This window comes from Argopecten irradians, chromosome 11 (assembly GCF_041381155.1).
Source record: "Argopecten irradians isolate NY chromosome 11, Ai_NY, whole genome shotgun sequence".
NCBI lineage: Eukaryota > Metazoa > Mollusca > Bivalvia > Pectinida > Pectinidae > Argopecten > Argopecten irradians.
The window spans coordinates 714,275-737,705 of NC_091144.1; the positions used below are offsets into that span (position 1 = coordinate 714,275).

At 35.1% G+C, this 23,431-nt stretch overlaps 1 protein-coding gene across 1 annotated transcript in view; it reads right to left on the reverse strand.

The window, feature by feature from the left end:
* Positions 1–1,192: 1,192 nt before the first annotated feature.
* Positions 1,193–23,431, reverse strand: part of LOC138334249 (transient receptor potential cation channel subfamily M member 8-like) — a 55,507-nt gene continuing 33,268 nt past the window's right edge. Inside the window, exons 14-26 of the mRNA XM_069282870.1 lie at positions 22,779–23,086; positions 22,040–22,186; positions 21,676–21,817; positions 20,878–20,955; positions 11,449–11,646; positions 11,021–11,152; positions 10,427–10,672; positions 6,748–6,922; positions 6,275–6,401; positions 5,894–6,090; positions 5,459–5,576; positions 5,049–5,142; positions 1,193–4,371 (exon numbers count right to left, since the gene is read on the reverse strand). Coding sequence (XP_069138971.1) covers positions 3,448–4,371; positions 5,049–5,142; positions 5,459–5,576; positions 5,894–6,090; positions 6,275–6,401; positions 6,748–6,922; positions 10,427–10,672; positions 11,021–11,152; positions 11,449–11,646; positions 20,878–20,955; positions 21,676–21,817; positions 22,040–22,186; positions 22,779–23,086 — 2,886 coding nt within the window. The 3' untranslated portion in view covers positions 1,193–3,447. The remainder of the gene's footprint in view (positions 4,372–5,048; positions 5,143–5,458; positions 5,577–5,893; positions 6,091–6,274; positions 6,402–6,747; positions 6,923–10,426; positions 10,673–11,020; positions 11,153–11,448; positions 11,647–20,877; positions 20,956–21,675; positions 21,818–22,039; positions 22,187–22,778; positions 23,087–23,431) is intronic.

Here is a 23,431-nt window from a genome sequence, read left to right on the forward strand (position 1 = left end):
ATTGAGATTAATTTGTAGTTACACAGGTTTCTTATCCACTTACATAATTTAGTTAAAAAGTGTTCATGTCTCTATCGAGATAAAATACTGTTTACATCATCTAACAAGGAAAAGGATGTTTTAAATATTGACAAAAGCACCTTTATATTTGATATGTTATCATATATGCTTAAAAATGAATTACTCACATCAAAGTATATTTATCCTGAAACGTCGATTTACAATATTCATCATATAATTTCCTGAATCTATTGCTATAGCTGACAGTTACTTCCTATCAGTAAACTTACTATCCTGAAAATGATAGAACTTATATCAAGGTATATGTCATAGAGTTTGTGTTTCTCTTTCGAATATTCTGATTAATAAAAACATAAACTATCGTGTACCTCATTGAGTAGTCTTTGGTAACATTTGAGATGAACACATATAAGACGTATATATTGGATATCGTTTTTTTCTGAGAAATCCTGCACGGTTTGACCAAACCTACTGAATCACAAATAAGTCTAGCGTTAACTGTATTGGATGATAGTTTACTCACAGCGTAATATCATTAGAGATTACAAATGGATAGAAATTCAAGCATGCAGCACATGTACAAGTAGATCAACCTCCGTTAATGGCCTTACAAAATGAAAATTAAATGATGATTTACAGAGTTACAATAAATATGATCAAAATTATATCGTTACTCATCAGAGCTACCTGCACTTATTTTCATAAATATATGTATATATGTTTTATATAATTGTTTGTTTGTTACCACCAATGTCAGGAGAAGACTAAGATAGGCTATGCCTGATGTCTATTGACAGTTAACATCTTTTGTCAATAAAATATTTGGAAATTGAAATGACCTTAGCTGTATTATCATCACTTCACACTTATTTCATCGATGCTTGTGGTCTTATTCGCATATTGTTTAGGCTTGGGTTAGGGTTAGGGTTAGGCCCTTTATTCGACTTCAAATACGTTTGTGTGTGCGCTGATCCTAACTGAGTTGCGGCGTTGTACATCCACACAAACAATGGTTACACATATAGAGGGGTCAATTCCTATATGGTCCTTCCTTATATCATGTCAAATTTACATAATGAATACGTCGATTTTTGCATGATGTTTGAGGTTTAAATTATGTTAGATATAGACAAACAAATATGATAAACTTATATCAACACAACAAAGCAAATTAACAATTTCAATTAGACATTTTAATGTATTCATATGATCTTTGCCATTTAATAATTACATTCATATCACAGAAAGGCTTTATCAAATAACTTATTTATTCTTCATAATATTAAGTGTGCTTTCATCTATTACCTAATTGTATCAAATAATGCGTTATGCATATATATACATGACACAGGGCTTCATTCAACATGATGATACCGGACAGATTTGCAAATTTCAATGGAAGTCTGCTTTGAATTTGGCAAATAAAATGTAAATTTTTGATTAGTGGAGAATACTTTTACAAAGTTCAATGTAAACAAGTAACAAGTAGTGTTAGAACATGACAAAAATAATAAACATCCATGTTGCGTATTTTAAAAGTAAAATGGATTTTGGTTGAAAATTAAACTCACTTATCAAACATGATATCATCGAATTGTATATGTATTGTTGAACATTAAAAGGCAAATAAAACAGTAAAAACATGCGAGAATAAACTTCCCGTGTGATGTAGTTTTCTTTCAAGTTTCCAAACGAAACCACAGTGTATAAGGAACCATCTTAAATCATAAAAGAGTCATATACATTACATAAAAACAGAAGACAATTGCAAGTTATACATGGTTCTGAGTCTATCATGGATACGATCGTGAATGTGTACACAGTATTACAGCTGTATGGAATTTATCTACACTTGATATACACCATAGCTATAGCATTGTACATAGCACACTCAGAGATATTGCTCCATTGAGAAACTTAATTTTAAAATTACTTTGATTGACAACCTATAAATAGGGGAAAGAAAAGTAAATAGAAAGGTACATAAATACGTATTTTGTAACAAGCAAATATAAGATGTTATTTTCCCTAACAGGGCATATCATAAAAAGAAGACATAGGTATCTTTAAAAAACAATAACTAGTTAATTGAAACATAAATCGGGAGAAAGAAATAGAGAAAACGTAAGTAATCTTATTTATTTCACTTAACATATACTCCTTTTGCTATTTTCAAGTTTAAACAGAACACAAATGCTAACTAGCAATATTATTTATATACATACGAAATATAGTTTATTTGAAAGCTCAGAGCCACAAAAATATTCCACAAACAATTCAGGAAGCACCATTTAACCTTTTTTATATTATAATATATTTCCGTGTGTCCACAATCTTACATGTATGTGATATCCTTAGTAGAAATATCAATATACAGTAAGTGATTGAACAAATCCCTTATAAAATGCTGTCTTTAAACGAAACGAGTTGGTCAACAGTGGTTATATAGCAAAATAGAAAAAAAAATGTAGTTTTATCTCTAAATTCTAATAAATATATTACACAAAGATGCACCATCGGTTTCCAATATTGTATTATCAAATAATAGAGGTAACACAACGAAGGGTTGTGGGATATGGGATTCATTCCATGCAAATTAGTAATAGTTAAAAGTTTTAAAAGACAAGAGCTTCTGCGAGCGTCTTTTGTAATTTTGAAAAATTAATTTACGTGTATGGAATAAATTCCATATTCATCATCCACGAGTCATATGGCCTCTTTCAACCATAATTATATGAACTTTTAACAGAGAGAGCTACAGTCATGATAAGGTAACGTGTATTTGCTGAAATATGCATATAAATTATGGTGATATAATCATCAGAAAATGGAGACGAATTAATATTCTAAAGTCATAATTTGACAAAAAACCAATGTTATGAAATTCTTCTAATTAATAGCAGTTTAAGGGTAAATTATTTATCATTAAACATCGTTTTGAATTTAAATTGTAATATTATTTCAACCATACAATATTCATTCTCATACTATATAAAACTATTTCCCGCCAAATCAAACCATTGTAATCAAGTCCGTGTAAAATCCTCACAATGACCACAAAATTGCCGAACAGCAGTGTGGACGTCAATCGGCGATCACAACATAGCATGACGTCACTCGATTATTGATGACGTTGGTAAATGATGACACGACACAGGAAAAAAACAGTTCGATCAAAGTTCACCGTGTAATCCAATCACAATGCGTACAAATTTTAAACCAAGTGTCGTATAAACACATTGCTGATCAACAGCTACCATTTTTTTATATCTCGAGTGTTGAATAACACCGATCTTTTGTGGTAGAACACTATTGTATCTACCGTTTTGTAATCATCATTGTATTCTTTATGATAATTTTGATTGCTGTTTTGGTATATTTGCACATACTGTTTTAATACAGGATTAACAAAGGAAACAGAACATCTTATGCTTTGCTTTCATTGTCAGATGAAGACAAATAAGGGGAAATGCCGTGAAGCACACGAGTGCTGTCTTTTTCTAAATTCCGTAATTCCGCCTCGCTTTCGTCACCATTTACTTTCCTTGAACGTCTCACAGATGTCCTCCTAAACTCTCTCGCCCTTGTATCTGGCTGTGGAAGTCGGGTGACTTTGACATCAAAATCATTTTCTATAAAGTCCTGAGCAACATTTGATGTTATGTTTTCAATATCATTACAAGATCCATCTTTCCTTCGGTCTGATTTCTTTCGACTTCTTCGTTTTTGGTTTTCTTGTCTCTCATGTCCTTCTAAAGAGGTGGCACCAATGTCTTTTGTTAAAATCTCTGCATTATCGGCAATGTCATTTTGTTTTGTTTTCTTTTCCTTCTTCCTTCCTGTTGTTTTCTTATACTCAAATGTACCTAAAATTTCATCTTTCAGCGCGGTCAACTCGGAATTACTAGCTTTTCCTTTTCTTTTATGTTTTTCTCCTAATTGATTTGTATTTATATTTTCCGGTTCGATCTTATTATTTTTCTTCAAGAAAACTTCCCTGTTGCTCTCTGTCTCTCTTTGCGTATTTTCTTCTTTTTGTCGATCTTGGTGTTTATCTGTCGACGCGGCTTTGTTTACCTCGATAACATTAGGCCATGTGCTGTGTTTCTCTAATGCAGTTTTCGTTTCTCCATCATGTTCGTTGTCTGATTCTGTGTCTCGTTTTCGCATAGACTTCCGCTCCAGTCTTTTCTGTTTTCTACTGTTGATCACTTTATGGTCATTTTCAGTGCCGTGGTGGGTTTCATTGTCTTCCAATTTTCTCTGTAGATTTTCTAACGTCGACTTTTGAAATTGTTCAGTGCTGCCTTGCCTCTTTATCGTAGTGAACATAACAGCATGTGATGGGCCCTGCAATATATAAATATAAACATTACATTTGATAACCAGAAGAACATGTTTTGAATAAGATTAAAAACTAAAAGTCAGTATTGTGTTTTACTTGGATAAATTATATAAGACTCTTTCTTATGTGGATATGAAGGATAGATATTCTACCCAAGGGTCACAAAATGTCGTAAAACCCGAGGCTTGCCGTGAGTTGTGCAACATTTTGTGATCTCAAGTTTTTTTTCTCCCATACCTCAACGTTTTATTGCAATTTTACTGCTATGATTTTCCGCCATTTTGAAATAAATTCGAAAAAAAACGCAAGTGCATGTCAATCATCTATACATGATAATTGCGTGAAATTTTAAACGCAAATTCCGCATGTTTGTATCTTTTAAAGTAAGTCCAAAACTCTTAAAATTGTACCGAGAAAATAGTAATTTTGTTGACGCTTTGACGTCACAAGGCTTTATTGCATCACTAGCAATACAATAGAGCATCAGGCTACATGAGTGTATTTTCCTAGATCGGCCATTATTACATGTGTAGATATGAGAGAATGTATTATACTGTATACGTTTATATGCATCACCGACAAACGCTTCGATTATGTATGTCAAAAGTCATCTAAATGCTTGGTTAACCAGAGTGAAGTCCCTTTAACCGTGAACGTGATGTATACTAGGGATGAACTTTACCCTTAATGATCGCTTGGAGTTATGTCGGTCAAGCTTGACAGTGTTGGTCATATCCATATGGTCACCACTCAAGGTTTCCTCAATTTTATCCAGTCTGGTTTATAAAAATATAATCGACATGTTACAAACAAAATACAGAAGAACATTTATTAGCCTATTTTATTATGAATTATAAGAATTGTTATACAAAGCTAAAGCTAAATAAAATCATAACAAAATCATTAGTTGAGAGACAAATGTCTGTCCTTTAGAGTGATGCTAATAAACCATTGAGTATTATAGCACTACTTTATAGTATGCACATGTACATTATATACGTTTAAAAGGATCCAGCGTTATCGGGAATATATTGATACTACTTGTTTGGCCAACTACCTTATAGGATTCATACATTTAACATGTATACCGACCTGCTAACAATCTTTTGTATTTGCTTTGTCAGTGATGTCTGAGTTTCCTTCTCCTCTTTTTGAAACATGTTCTTTCGCTCTTCGATTTGCATGCGATTGACACGATGATATTCATTGTCTAAAACAGAATAACGATGACAACGCATTCAGACCTTTCAGTTGGGATATTCAAATACTAATTATGTCGCTAACATAATTCTACGCCTATAAAATAAATTGTAAATAGTAATTCTTTCCTTGTATGTAGTTCATTGTTATTGTACAACGGTTTCTGTCGTTAACGTATATTCATATAATACCAAGAGTAAATACACATTTGTATTCGTTTAAACTATTCACAGCAGATTGACCACCGTTTCGTAATATTGCCTATTACATATGTAATTGGGTAAAGGGCGATAACCCCTATATTGTAGTAAGTCTACATTAACGTACCTGTTAGAGTAATTTGGTTTCCTAGATTCTGTTTTCTACATCTGCAACACAGAATGTACCTCAGGAATCTCAGAAAGTGAATTAGGATTGAGAAAGGAGGTACGAAAACTGTCTTTAGTTGGTACTCATATGTCAGGAAATACATGTTGTACCGCCATATGGCTGAGGTCTTTTCGAAAATCACGTTGTAAATGTTGCTGTAAGGGAAAACAATCGTCCATTGTAATGTACATATTTATACTGAAATACTGGCTGTGTATTATTACTGTATACAATCAATTTTACAATTTTCTTAAAATGGACATATAATCACCAGTTTTCATTTTATATTCTATTTTATATTTTATATAATATGATCAATATCAAAGAGTTCCAAGTTACCTGAAAATAGCAATAAGTAAGTTGAGTAGAAGGACATTGGACAACAATATGTAGATACCAAGGAATATATAGACCAGGCCATGCTGCTTCCTACAGAACCGGGCATCGTCATCACAGTCAGGGTCATCTACAAATTATAACATATACAAAAACAGGCTCCACCACAATATATAAAACACTGGTAAAGTCCTAACCGGCAACATGCCTAAATACGTCGTGATTTTATTGGTTACACCTTGCGATAAAAACTCTTACTGTGAATGTATGTGTCGTTCAACCATATTCCATCACTATGCTATCATTGTTTGTCATGAGAAATAATCTTAATAGATGTTTTGTCGCCATTTAGTAAACCAAAGGTCACTGTTATTCCAGTGTAGTGAGTATTTTTGAAAAAAAACATAATCCAAATGCATGTACACATGAAGATATATCTCAAAATATAATCGCCCTGATGATGGTGACATAAGTACCTGTGAGTTCGTCGAGTCCTACCTCACCATACACAGTCCAGTAGGGTTGATAGAAAATGTCCCGTAGAATCTCCCATGAGGGATGTCGCTCTGTATACAGCAAGGCCTGACTAGACGTCCCATAGGCAACGATAAATATCAGCAATATCAACAGGAACTGTAGCATGGACGCAGTCTACAATGTAATAAACCATGGACACAATATACAATGTAACGATGGACACAATCTACAATATTATAAAACATGGCCGCCGTCCACAATGTTATAAAACATGGACGCTGTCTAAAATGTTATAAAACATGGACACAATCTACAATGTAACGATGGACGCAATCTACAATATTTTAACACATGGCCGCCGTCTACAATTTTTTAAAACATGGCCGCCGTCTACAATGTTATAAAAAAATGGACGTCGTATGCAATGTTATAAAACATGGACACAATCTACAATGTTATAAAACATGGACGCCGTCTACAATGTTATAAAACATGGACGCCGTCTACAATGTTATAAAACATGGACACAATCTACAATGTTATAAAACATGGACACAATCTATAATGTTATAAAACATGGACACAATCTATAATGTTATAAAACATGGACACAATCTACAATGTTATAAAATATGGACACAATCTACAATGTTATAAAATATGGCCGCCGTCCACAATGTTATAAAACATAAACGCCGTCTACAATGTTATAAAACATGGACACAATCTACAATGTTATAAAACATGGACACAATCTACAATGTTATAAAACATGGACACAATCTACAATGTTATAAAACATGGACACAATCTACAATGTTATAAAATATGGACACAATCTACAATGTTATAAAACATGGCCGCCGTCTACAATGTTATAAAACATGGACACAATCTATAATGTTATAAAACATGGACGCCGTAAACAATGTTATAAAACATGGACACAATCTACAATGTTATAAAACAAGGCCGCCGTCCACAATGTTATAAAACATGAACGCCGTCTACAATGTTATAAAACATGGTCACAATCTACAATGTTATAAAACATGGACACAATCTACAATGTTATAAAACATGGACACAATCTATAATGTTATAAAACATGGACACAATCTATAATGTTATAAAATATGGACACAATCTACAATGTTATAAAATATGGCCGCGGTCTACAATGTTATAAAACATGGACACAATCTATAATGTTATAAAACATGGACGCCGTAAACAATGTTATAAAACATGGACACAATCTACAATGTTATAAAACATGGACGCTGTCTAAAATGTTATAAAACATGGACACAATCTACAGCGTTATAAACATGGACGCCGTCTACAATGTTATAAAACATGGACACAATCTACAATGTTATAAAACATGGACACAATCTACAATGTTATAAAACATGGACACAATCTACAATGTTATAAAACATGGACACAATCTACAATGTTATAAAACATGGACACAATCTACAATGTTATAAAACATGGACACAATCTACAATGTTATAAAACATGGACGCCGTCTACAATGTTATAAAACATAGACACAATCTACAATGTTATGAAACATGGACACAATCTATAATGTTATAAAAATGGACACAATCTACAATATAATAAAACATGGCCGCCGTCTACAATGTTATAAAACATGGACGCCGTCTACAATGTTATAAAACATGGACACAATCTACAATATAATAAAACATGGCCGCCGTCTACAATGTTATAAAACATGGACACAATCTACAATGTTATAAACCATGGACAATATCTACAATGTTATAAAACATGGTCGCAGTCTACAATGTTCTAAAACATGGACGCCGTATACAATATAATAAAACATGGCCGCCGTCTACAATGTTATAAAACATGGACACAATCTACAATGTTATAAACCATGGACAATATCTACAATGTTATAAAACATGGTCGCAGTCTACAATGTTCTAAAACATGGACGCCGTATACAATATAATAAAACATGGCCGCCGTCTACAATGTTATAAAAAATGGACACAATCTACAATATAATAAAACATGGCCGCCGTCTACAATGTTATAAAACATGGACACAATCTACAATGTTATAAAACATGGACGCCGTCTACAATGTTATAAAACATGGACACAATCTACAATGTTATAAAACATGGTCGCCGTCTACAATGTTCTAAAACATGGACGCCGTATACAATATCATAAAACATGGACGCCGTCTACAATGTTATAAAAAAATGGACACAATCTACAATATAATAAAACATGGCCGCCGTCTACAATGTTATAAAACATGGACGCCGTCTCGATGTTATAAAACATGGACACAATCTATAATGTTATAAAACATGGACACAATCTACAATGTTATAAAAAATGGTCGCCGTAAACAATGTTATAAAAAATGGTCGCCGTAAACAATGTTATAAAAAATTGTCGCCGTAAACAACGTTATAAAAATGGTCGCCGTAAACAATGTTATAAAACATTGACATAATCTGCAATATTATAAAACATGGTCGCCGTCTACAATTTTATAAAACATGGCCGCCGTCTACAATGTTATAAAAAATGGTCGCCGTCTACAATGTTATAAAACATGGACACAATCTATAATGTTATAAAACATGGACACAATCTACAATGTTATAAAACATGGACGCTGTCTACAATGTTATAAAAACATGGACACAATCTACAATGTTATAAAACATGGACACAATCTACAATATAATAAAACATGGACACAATCTACAATGTTATAAAACATGGACGCCGTCTACAATGTTATAAAACATGGACACAATCTACAATGTTATAAAACATGGACACAATCTACAATGTTATAAAACATGGCCGCCGTATACAATGTTATAAAACATGGACGCCGTCTACAATGTTATAAAACATGGACACAATCTACAATGTTATAAAACATGGCCGCCGTCTACAATGTTATAAAACATGGACACAATCTACAATATAATAAAACATGGACACAATCTACAATGTTATAAAACATGGACACAATCTACAATGTTATAAAACATGGACGCCGTCTACAATGTTATAAAACATGGACACAATCTACAATGTTATAAAACATGGACGCCGTCTACAATGTTATAAAACATGGACACAATCTACAATGTTATAAAACATGGACGCCGTCTACAATGTTATAAAACATGGACGCCGTCTACAATGTTATAAAACATGGACACAATCTACAATGTTATAAAACATGGACACAATCTACAATGTTATAAAACATGGACACAATCTACAATGTTATAAAACATGGACACAATCTACAATGTTATAAAACATGGACGCCGTCTACAATGTTATAAAACATGGACACAATCTACAATGTTATAAAACATGGACACAATCTACAATGTTATAAAACATGAACGCCGTCTACAATGTTATAAAACATGAACGCTGCCTACAATATCATAAAATATGATATGTTAGAACAAGGGTACACCATTTTTAAGTATTTTATGATTGTTGCTATAGACAATTGTGCCGTCACAATGACAATGACCTCAAAATAAAAAGATCACCCACTGGTGAACGCTGAATGTGTTTGGTAAGGTGTTGTAGTGGTGCTGAGGTGAATATGTAACTATACTTCTATGATAAACTCCTCACCATTTCTTTGACCATAACGACCTGTGGACCTAGCGTTTGATCGACTATGTACGCCCTGAAGATTTTTAGCTGGAAGATGACCAGATTGATTGAGTAAGCGATCTTTGTGAAGGTCGTCTCCGGTTCCACATAATGAACTACGTAACCGGCGACAAACAGCAGAGCGTTTAATGTCTCCACAACGTTAGTCACTCCTAGAATGTCCCGGACTGTCGCTCTCCAACCGGCCGTGGGAAATATCCCCAACTAGAGTAGAAAACAATCCCACAAATCCAACGGTATCGCATAAATCAAATATTAACTTAAATATAGGCTTTGGATTATACATCAATATTTTAACTATTTCATGATCTATGATTTTCATTCATTGTAATAGCAAACTTGATTTGAATGGATTTTAAATTGTGATAGTCAAACACAGTAGAATTATATTCATATAAGGCACTTTACCTGCCAACCAAACCGTGATATTGAATGTATGACATGTATTACTTACAAAATACAGTTAAAACAGTGCTATTGAATGCATTACAAATATCGCTTACAGTATACAGTTGAAACTGTGCTATTGAATGCACTACAAATATCACTTACAGTATACAGTTCGTCAATCTGCAGGGTAAGGATCCATCCCAGACAAAAACTCTCTATCATTGTAACGGAGTATTTCCTAAAGTCTACCAAAACCATGTAAACGAACAATCCAAGAAATATGAAGTACGTCATCTGAAAAGTTTAAACCATGAAAAATTGAATTTCAGAAATCTTTCGTTCTGCTTCAGCTTTGTTAGAAACTAGCATTCACTTATGATATATCGTGTTAACGAGTTCGTTATATATCGAGAAAGCTTGAATGCATTGAGTCATTCTAGCTCCGTTGGTATAATTGAATTATAGTGCAATAAATCGTAGAATGCATAAAATATTAGTAAATAACTTGGTAATTTGTTCTAAGCGCAATGTGATGTATTCGCCCATGTGCTATTATCTCATGTCTATTAAAGTAAGGATCCAAGACGTACGTTATGGTAAAAGAACTTGGTTCTAGGAGAGTTGAAGTAGAGGTTAAACTTTTGTAGCGTTCGCATGAAGAGTTTGGTTGACCCTCCTCGCCTTCCATAAGTCTCGTCCAGGTTGTTTGTTCTCTCAAGGATGTAGGGAACCCTCACCTTCATGACAGGTGTGGCCACAAGTAAGGGCATCACTTGTAACAACACCATCTAAAACATAGGGAAAACTAAAGGTAACAACACCATCTGAAACAAAGGAACAACTAAAGGTATCGACAATTGTAACAACACCATCTGAAACATAGGGACAACTAAAGGTAACAACACCATCTGAAACATAGGAACAACTAAAGGTATCGACAATTGTAACAAGACCATCTGAAACATGGGGACAACTAAAGGTAACAACACCATCTGAAACATAGGGACAACTAAAGGTATCGACAATTGTAACAACACCATCTGAAACATAGGGACAACTAAAGGTATCGACAATTGTAACAACACCATCTGAAACATAGGGACAACTAAAGGTATCGACACCATCTGAAACATAGGGGCAACAAAAGGTAACAACACCATCTGAAACATAGGGACAACTAAAGGTAACAACACCATCTGAAACATAGGGACAACTAAAGGTAACAACACCATCTGAAACATAGGGACAACTAAAGGTAACAACACCATCTGAAACATAGGGACAACTAAAGGTAACAACACCATCTGAAACATAGGGACAACTAAAGGTATCGACACCATCTGAAACATAGGGGTAACAACACCATCTGAAACATAGGGACACCTAAAGGTAACAACACCATCTGAAACATAGGGACAACTAAAGGTAACAACACCATCTGAAACATAGGGACAACTAAAGGTATCGACAATTGTAACAACACCATCTGAAACATAGGGACAACTAAAGTTAACAACACCATCTGAAACATAGGGACAACTAAAGGTAACAACACCATCTGAAACATAGGGACAACTAAAGGTAACAACACCATCTGAAACATAGGGACAACTAAAGGTATCGACAATTGTAACAACACCATCTGAAACATAGGGACAACTAAAGGTAACAACACCATCTGAAACATAGGGACAACTAAAGGTAACAACACCATCTGAAACATAGGGACAACTAAAGGTAACAACACCATCTGAAACATAGGGACAACTAAAGGTATCGACACCATCTGAAACATAGAAACAACTAAAGGTAACAACACCATCTGAGACATAGGGACAACTAAAGTTAACAACACCATCTGAAACATAGGAACAACTAAAGGTATCGACAATTGAAACAACACCATCTGATACATAGGGACAATTAAAGTTAACAACACCATCTGAAACATAGGGACACCTAAAGGTAACAACACCATCTGAAACATAGGGGCAACTAAAGGTAACAACACCATCTGAAACATAGGGGCAACAAAAGATAACAACACCATCTAAAACATAGGGACTACTTAAGGTAACAACACCATCTGAGACATAGGGACAACTAAAGGTAACAACACCATCTGAAACATAGGGACAACTAAAGGTAACAACACCATCTAAAACATAGGAACAACTAAAGTTAACAACACCATCTAAAACATAGGGACAACTAAAGGTAACAACACCATCTGAAACATAGGGGCAACAAAAGGTAACAACACCGTCTGAGACATAGGGACAACTAAAGTTAACAACACCATCTAAAACATAGGGACTACTAAAGGTAACAACACCTCTGAAACATAGGGACAACTAAAGGTATCACACCATCTGAAACATAGGGATAACAACACCATCTGAGACATAGGGACAACTAAAGATAACAAACACCATCTGAAACATAGGGACAACTAAAGGTAACAACACCATCTGAAACATAGGGACAACTAAAGGTAACAACACCATCTGAAACATAGGGGCAACAAAAGGTAACAACACCATCTGAAACATAGGGACAACTAAAGGTAACAACACCATCTGAAACATAGGGACAACTAAAGATAACAACACCATCTGAAACATAGGGACAACTAAAGGTAACAACACCATCTGAAACATAGGGACAACTAAAGGTAACAACACCATCTGAAACATAGGGACAACTAAAGGTAACAACACCATCTGAAACATAGGGACAACTAAAGGTAACAACACCATCTGAAACATAGGGACAACTAAAGGTAACAACACCATCTGAAACATAGGGACAACTAAAGGTAACAACACCATCTGAAACATCTAAAGGTAACAACACCATCTGAAACATAGGGACAACTAAAGGTAACAACACCATCTGAAACATAGGGACAACTAAAGGTAACAACACCATCTGAAACATAGGGACAACTAAAGGTAACAACACCATCTGAAACATAGGGACAACTAAAGGTAACAACACCATCTGAAACATAGGGACAACTAAAGGTAACAACACCATCTGAAACATAGGGACAACTAAAGGTAACAACACCATCTGAAACATAGGGACAACTAAAGGTAACAACACCATCTAAAACATAGGGACAACTAAAGATAACAACACCATCTGAAACATAGGGACAACTAAAGGTAACAACACCATCTGAAACATAGGGACAACTAAAGGTAACAACACCATCTGAAACATAGGGACAACTAAAGGTAACAACACCATCTGAAACATAGGGACAACTAAAGGTAACAACACCATCTGAAACATAGGGACAACTAAAGGTAACAACACCATCTGAAACATAGGGGCAACAAAAGATAACAACACCATCTGAAACATAGGGACAACTAAAGGTAACAACACCATCTGAAACATAGGGACAACTAAAGATATAGACAATTGCAACAACACCATCTGAAACATAGGGACAACTAAAGGTAACAACACCATCTGAAACATAGGGACAACTAAAGGTAACAACACCATCTGAAACATAGGGACAACAAAAGGTAACAACACCATCTGAAACATAGGGACAACTAAAGGTAACAACACCATCTGAAACATAGGGACAACTAAAGGTAACAACACCATCTGAAACATAGGGGCAACAAAAGATAACAACACCATCTGAAACATAGGGACAACTAAAGGTAACAACACCATCTGAAACATAGGGACAACTAAAGGTAACAACACCATCTGAAACATAGAGACAACTAAAGGTAACAACACCATCTGAAACATAGGGACAACTAAAGGTAACAACACCATCTGAAACATAGGGACAACTAAAGGTAACAACACCATCTGAAACATAGGGACAACTAAAGGTAACAACACCATCTGAAACATAGGGACAACTAAAGGTAACAACACCATCTGAAACATAGGGACAACTAAAGGTAACAACACCATCTGAAACATAGGGACAACTAAAGGTAACAACACCATCTGAAACATAGGGACAACTAAAGGTAACAACACCATCTGAAACATAGGGACAACTAAAGGTAACAACACCATCTGAAACATAGGGACAACTAAAGGTAACAACACCATCTGAAACATAGGGACAACTAAAGGTAACAACACCATCTGAAACATAGGGACAACTAAAGGTAACAACACCATCTGAAACATAGGGACAACTAAAGGTAACAACACCATCTGAAACCTAGGGACAACTAAAGGTAACAACACCATCTAAAACATAGGGACAACTAAAGGTAACAACACCATCTGAAACATAGGGACAACTAAAGGTATCGACAATTGTAACAACACCATCTGAAACATAGGGACAACTAAAGGTAACAACACCATCTGAAACCTAGGGACAACTAAAGGTAACAACACCATCTGAAACATAGGGGCAACAAAAGGTAACAACACCATCTGAAACATAGGGACAACTAAAGATATAGACAATTGCAACAACACCATCTGAAACATAGGGACAACTAAAGGTAACAACACCATCTGAAACATAGGGACAACTAAAGGTAACAACACCATCTGAAACATAGGGACAACTAAAGGTAACAACACCATCTGAAACATAGGGACAACTAAAGTTAACAACACCATCTGAAACATAGGGACAACTAAAGGTAACAACACCATCTGAAACATAGGGACAACTAAAGGTAACAACACCATCTGAAACATAGGGACAACTAAAGGTAACAACACCATCTGAAACATAGGGACAACAAAAAGTAACAACACCATCTGAAACATAGGGACAACTAAAGGTAACAACACCATCTGAAATATAGGGACAACTAAAGGTAACAACACCATCTAAAACATAGGGGCAACAAAAGATAACAACACCATCTGAAACATAGGGACAACTAAAGGTAACAACACCATCTGAAACATAGGGACAACTAAAGGTAACAACACCATCTGAAACATAGGGACAACTAAAGGTAACAACACCATCTGAAACATAGGGACAACTAAAGGTAACAACACCATCTGAAACATAGGGACAACTAAAGATATCGACAATTGAAACAACACCATCTGAAACATAGGGACAACTAAAGGTAACAACACCATCTGAAATCTGAAACATAGGGACAACTAAAGGTAACAACACCATCTGAAACATAGGGACAACTAAAGGTAACAACACCATCTGAAACATAGGGACAACTAAAGATATCGACAATTGTAACAACACCATCTGAAACATAGGGACAACTAAAGGTATCGACAATTGAAACAACACCATCTGAAACATAGGGACAACTAAAGGTAACATCGACAATTGAAACAACACCATCTGAAACATAGGGACAACTAAAGGTATCGACAATTGAAACAACACCATCTGAAACATAGGGACAACTAAAGTTAACAACACCATCTGAAACCTAGGGACAACTAAAGGTAACAACACCATCTGAAACATAGGGGCAACAAAAGGTAACAACACCATCTGAAACATAGGGACAACTAAAGGTAACAACACCATCTGAAACATAGGGACAACTAAAGGTAACAACACCATCTGAAACATAGGGACAACTAAAGGTAACAACACCATCTGAAACATAGGGACAACTAAAGGTAACAACACCATCTGAAACATAGGGACAACTAAAGGTATCGACAATTGAAACAACACCATCTGAAACATAGGGACAACTAAAGTTAACAACACCATCTGAAACCTAGGGACAACTAAAGGTAACAAAACCATCTGAAACATAGGGGCAACAAAAGGTAACAACACCATCTGAAACATAGGGGCAACAAAAGATAACAACACCATCTGAAACCTAGGGACAACTAAAGGTAACAAAACCATCTGAAACATAGGGGCAACAAAAAGTAACAACACCATCTGAAACATAGGGACAACTAAAGGTAACAACACCATCTGAAACATAGGGACAACTAAAGGTATCGACAATTGTAACAACACCATCTGAAACATAGGGACAACTAAAGTTAACAACACCATCTGAAACCTAGGGACAACTAAAGGTAACAAAACCATCTGAAACATAGGGGCAACAAAAAGTAACAACACCATCTGAAACATAGGGACAACTAAAGGTAACAACACCATCTGAAACATAGGGACAACTAAAGGTATCGACAATTGAAACAACACCATCTGAAACATAGGGACAACTAAAGTTAACAACACCATCTGAAACATAGGGACAACTAAAGGTAACAACACCATCTGAAACATAGGGACAACTAAAGGTATCGACAATTGAAACAACACCATCTGAAACATAGGGACAACTAAAGTTAACAACACCATCTGAAACCTAGGGACAACTAAAGGTAACAACACCATCTGAAACATAGGGACAACTAAAGGTAACAACACCATCTGAAACATAGGGACAACTAAAGTTAACAACACCATCTGAAACCTAGGGACAACTAAAGGTAACAAAACCATCTGAAACATAGGGGCAACAAAAAGTAACAACACCATCTGAAACATAGGGACAACTAAAGGTAACAACACCATCTGAAACATAGGGACAACTAAAGATATCGACAATTGAAACAACACCATCTGAAACATAGGGACAACTAAAGTTAACAACACCATCTGAAACCTAGGGACAACTAAAGGTAACAACACCATCTGAAACATAGGGGCAACAAAAGGTAACAACACCATCTGAAACATAGGGACAACTAAAGGTAACAACACCATCTGAAACATAGGGACAACTAAAGGTAACAACACCATCTGAAACATAGAGACAACTAAAGGTAACAACACCATCTAAAACATAGGGACAACTAAAGGTAACATCCCCATCTGAGACAAAGGGACAACTAAAGATATCAACACCATCTGAAACCTAGGGACAACTAAAGGTAACAACACCATCTGAAACCTAGGGACAACTAAAGGTAACAACACCATCTGAAACATAGGGACAACTAAAGGTAACAACACCATCTGAAACATAGGGACAACTAAAGGTATCAACACCATCTGAAACATAGGGACACCTAAAGGTAACAACACCATCTGAAACATAGGGACAACTAAAGGTAACAACACCATCTGAAACATAGGGACAACTAAAGGTAACAACACCATCTGAAACATAGGGACAACTAAAGGTAACAACACCATCTGAAACATAGGGACAACTAAAGGTATCGACAATTGTAACAACACCATCTGAAACATAGGGACAACTAAAGGTAACAACACCATCTGAAACATAGGGACAACTAAAGGTAACAACACCATCTGAAACATAGGGACAACTAAAGGTAACAACACCATCTGAAACATAGGGACAACTAAAGATATCGACAATTGAAACAACACCATCTGAAACATAGGGACAACTAAAGTTAACAACACCATCTGAAACATAGGGACAACTAAAGGTAACAACACCATCTGAAACATAGGGACAACTAAAGGTATCGACAATTGTAACAACACCATCTGAAACATAGGGACAACTAAAGTTAACAACACCATCTGAAACCTAGGGACAACTAAAGGTAACAACACCATCTGAAACATAGGGGCAACAAAAGGTAACAACACCATCTGAAACATAGGGACAACTAAAGGTAACAACACCATCTGAAACCTAGGGACAACTAAAGGTAACAACACCATCTGAAACATAGGGGCAACAAAAAGTAACAACACCATCTGAAACATAGGGACAACTAAAGGTAACAACACCATCTGAAACATAGGGACAACTAAAGATATCGACAATTGAAACAACACCATCTGAAACATAGGGACAACTAAAGTTAACAACACCATCTGAAACCTAGGGACAACTAAAGGTAACAACACCATCTGAAACATAGGGACAACTAAAGGTAACAACACCATCTGAAACATAGGGACAACTAAAGGTAACAACACCATCTGAAACATAGGGACAACTAAAGGTAACAACACCATCTGAAACAAAGAAACAACTAAAGGTAACAACACCATCTAAAAGATAGGGACAACTAAAGGTAACATCCCCATCTGAGACAAAGGGACAACTAAAGATATCAACACCATCTGAAACCTAGGGACAACTAAAGGTAACAACACCATCTGAAACATAGGGACAACTAAAGGTAACAACACCATCTGAAACATAGGGACAACTAAAGGTAACAACACCATCTGAAACATAGGGACAACTAAAGGTAACAACACCATCTGAAACATAGGGACAACTAAAGGTAACAACACCATCTGAAACATAGGGACAACTAAAGGTAACAACACCATCTGAAACATAGGGACAACTAAAGGTAACAACACCATCTGAAACATAGGGACAACTAAAGGTAACGACACCATCTGAAACATAGGGACAACTAAAGGTAACAACACCATCTGAAACATAGGGACAACTAAAAGGTAACAACACCATCTGAAACATAGGGACAACTAAAGGTAACAACACCATCTGAAACATAGGGACAACTAAAGGTATCGACAATTGTAACAACACCATCTGAAACATAGGGACAACTAAAGGTAACAACACCATCTGAAACATAGGGACAACTAAAGGTAACAACACCATCTGAAACATAGGAACAACTAAAGGTAACAACACCATCTGAAACATAGGGACAACTAAAGGTAACAACACCATCTGAAACATAGGGACAACTAAAGGTAACAACACCATCTGAAACATAGGGACAACTAAAGGTAACAACACCATCTGAAACATAGGGACAACTAAAGGTAACAACACCATCTGAAACATAGGGACAACTAAAGGTATCGACAATTGTAACAACACCATCTGAAACATAGGGACAACTAAAGGTATCGACAATTGTAACAACACCATCTGAAACATAGGGACAACTAAAGGTAACAACACCATCTGAAACATAGGGACAACTAAAGGTATCGACAATTGTAACAACACCATCTGAAACATAGGGACAACTAAAGGTATCGACAATTGTAACAACACCATCTGAAACATAGGGACAACTAAAGGTAACAACACCATCTGAAACATAGAAACAACTAAAGGTAACAACACCATCTGAAACATAGGGACAACTAAAGGTATCGACATTTGTAACAACACCATCTGAAACGAAGGGACAACTAAAGGTAACAACACCATCTGAAACATAGGGACAACTAAAGGTATCGACAATTGTAACAACACCATCTGAAACATAGGGACAACTAAAGGTAACAACACCATCTGAAACATAGGGACAACTAAAGGTAACAACACCATCTGAAACATAGAAACAACTAAAGGTAACAACACCATCTGAAACATAGAAACAACTAAAGGTAACAACACCATCTGAAACATAGGGACAACTAAAGGTATCGACAATTGTAACAACACTATGTATAAGTAAACATAAGTACAAGTAACGGCATCAATGGTATCAACAGTATCAACACCATCTGTAAGCAAAAGGCAAACAATAGCAGGGATCCATGTCAGACGGATGTTTGTTATTTCTAGAAGATTTAAAGATCAAATAGTAATTGATAATAACGTATTTATTTCAATTTTTTGTTGTTTTTTTAATGTTTGATTTCTGCTGTCATATAGGGATTGGATTTCGTTTTTATGTTAACCATGCTTGTATGGAGCAATTCCTCTAAGAATATGTTCTATGGGGCGCGTTAGCTAAATATATAGAATGTAAATATATTTTTATATTGTCTAAGTATTGGAAACGTTTACATAGTACTATTTACAGTGATGCGTTACTTTGACATCAAATATGTTTCCAAAAACTATGTATGGCAATCAAAATTCCATAAACTGTCATAAAGTTAACAACACTTAATTATTTTGTACAGAAACTAGCAAAGTATTCCTTTCCATATCTACAATTAAACATTCACCTCTTTCAAACCATTGTTAATGTAATATTATGTCACTCATTTTTCATATAATTATTTTACCTGATTCTCAAACTTGGGCACAGAAAGGTAAGAACATGATAACCAAATTTACCCGTTTCACGTCAACGAATATGCCGCCATTCCATATATCATCCATGAACTTTTGCACCGCTTGTGCTGCCATAAAGTTCTACAACAGTATAACATTGCAGTTGTAACGATTATTAGACAAAACTATTTATTGTAATAATAGATATAGAGGTTCCCCAACAAGTGACTGTTGTTTACCAAGTTTATTAAATTAGAGTTACTTATTCTTAAAATTTTACAATTTGGAAATGAATTTTGATATATATGATAAATAATTAACATGTGTTGGGGAACTTGTTTATTCCATAATTTCCATTCTATTTATTCCGTGGTGACCATTTCTCCTCCATGGAAACTTACAACCACATGATATAGTATCTAAATATAGAGTTAATATTATGGTGTTTTACGGTATATTCAATGTTATTAAATAGAAAATGTGCAATGAAAAGTAGTCCATAGTTGAAAGCCATTAGATATTTTGAGATTTGGAGATGACCAAGCAGAGGCGCCGTTGGTGTTTACACACTCGCATGTGTAAACATAAACGATAGCCAACTGCATTAGAATTTATCACAGGTTTTTTTTTCAATTGTAAACCTTGCATAGTTATGGTGTAAATATAATTTTTGAATACCTATAGATTCACTTTTTTCAAGACGATAATATTAACATCACTAAACCATCGAATGGCATTGAATTTCCTTCATAATAGTATTTGTCTGTGGCAGATAGGTTGTATATTTTAATTTGTTTAAAAGTCATTTTCAAACTCCATTACGATACAATATTGCATTGTGATAAAAGTTGGGTAACTTACCGTCACTTTGCCGCTGGCTGCCATCTGTAATGCAGACAGGCCACCCCACATAGACGAAGGGCTACACAATAGTAACTGAGTCAGATTCTCGTCCCCAACGTTACACGCACTTAGTAGTTGTATAGACAAATCTTCAAACATCCTGCAATGTCAAAATACCGTTAATTATACATCATCATTGAAATTCAAGTTTACAATGGTTGTGTGTCGCTTATCTATTGGCTTAATTATTTTGATAAATATTTTGAAGCAAAATATGTTTTTCATGCAACAGTTGTTGAAGGATTCAGATGAGGACAAGGTACATTTGACAAACCTTTTTTGTATTGTCCCTTCAACTTGTAACGAAATAAAACTAACGTACGTTTTAATTTTGCCAAGTTGATTTTTCTCGTCCTGAAATCTATCGTCAATCTTCGATTTCATTTCCTCTGACAGGAAACACATAGCGATAGCGCTCTGTAGCGGTTCGTGACGTAACTTTTTCCATGCAATTTTAGCGATATCTGACCTAAAAAAAATAATAATTAGAAAATCCGCGATATCTGATTTAGAAAAATGTACAGATAAAGAGCAACATAAAATATAGAATTCCCTAAACAAAGATCAATGAAGACAATAAGAAAGCAGAAAGGACTTTGTTAAAGTCAATCCTATAATGAGTTTTTGTAATTGCTCGATGCACTTAAAGTAAATAGTCGGGCAAAGAAAACCAGTCTAAATGCGTTCATTGGCCTTCCAAAAGTTCTCACATATTAATACGACGGTCAAGTTCTGCTTAGTTTCCCAGTTCTGACCATTAAATTAAAGAAAAGTTGAAAGCATTGAAAGCGAGGCTGCGTGGAAATGTAACCACGGACATAGTGAGCCGGGAGGACGTTTTAGAATTTCCATACTTTAAATTAATTTCTTCGTACGCAGACAGATTTTGACGAGAGATTTTATTTTTCCATTTCATAAGAAATTATACTGGATACATTCACACAATTTTACCGACTTCAGCCATCCTTGCCCGACTGTTCACTTTAAGCTTTTATGTTCAATACATATAATGAAATTATAAAACGGTTGATTGATACAAAAATATCCCATTGTTTCAGTACCTTAAGAACACGACAGCCCATATAAGGAGATGTTTGTACGGATAAGAGTAGTTGCCATGGCGATCTGGCAGTAATGTTCTATTGTTGTCGCCGTTCTCTTCTCTTTTCCTCTTTAATTCCTCGTCTGTAGTGATATAGTCATCATCATACCTATCAAACAAATCCACCAACACACGAACTATAACCTCTCGTTTGGATATAGCCTTCACTTCGTCAAATTTTCTTCCATCGTTCGATTTCTTTTCATCGCTATGAAGATAGTTTGGCGCGATATCTTCCCACACTGTCATCCCATAATCGTAACACGCCTGTAATACAATATCCATGAGGTAAGTATGTATCAACAACATAGATACCTTTTCATTTCTAAACTTTTAATATTCATCATAGATTGGCCTGCAGGGAAAGCACACTCTCCATATGATAATATACATGGATACCTTATAGTAACAATTATGTAAATACATACTATAAAATATATCAGGACTGGATTGATATACAAATTAACACTTATCACATTATCCAAAATATTGATACATATTTACTACTGAACACACACTAATGAAACATGTACAATAGAATGGCTTACATACAGTGGTGAACAACATGGGTATACTTGTGTTCCATCAAACCACAAAAGATTTTAAAATTGA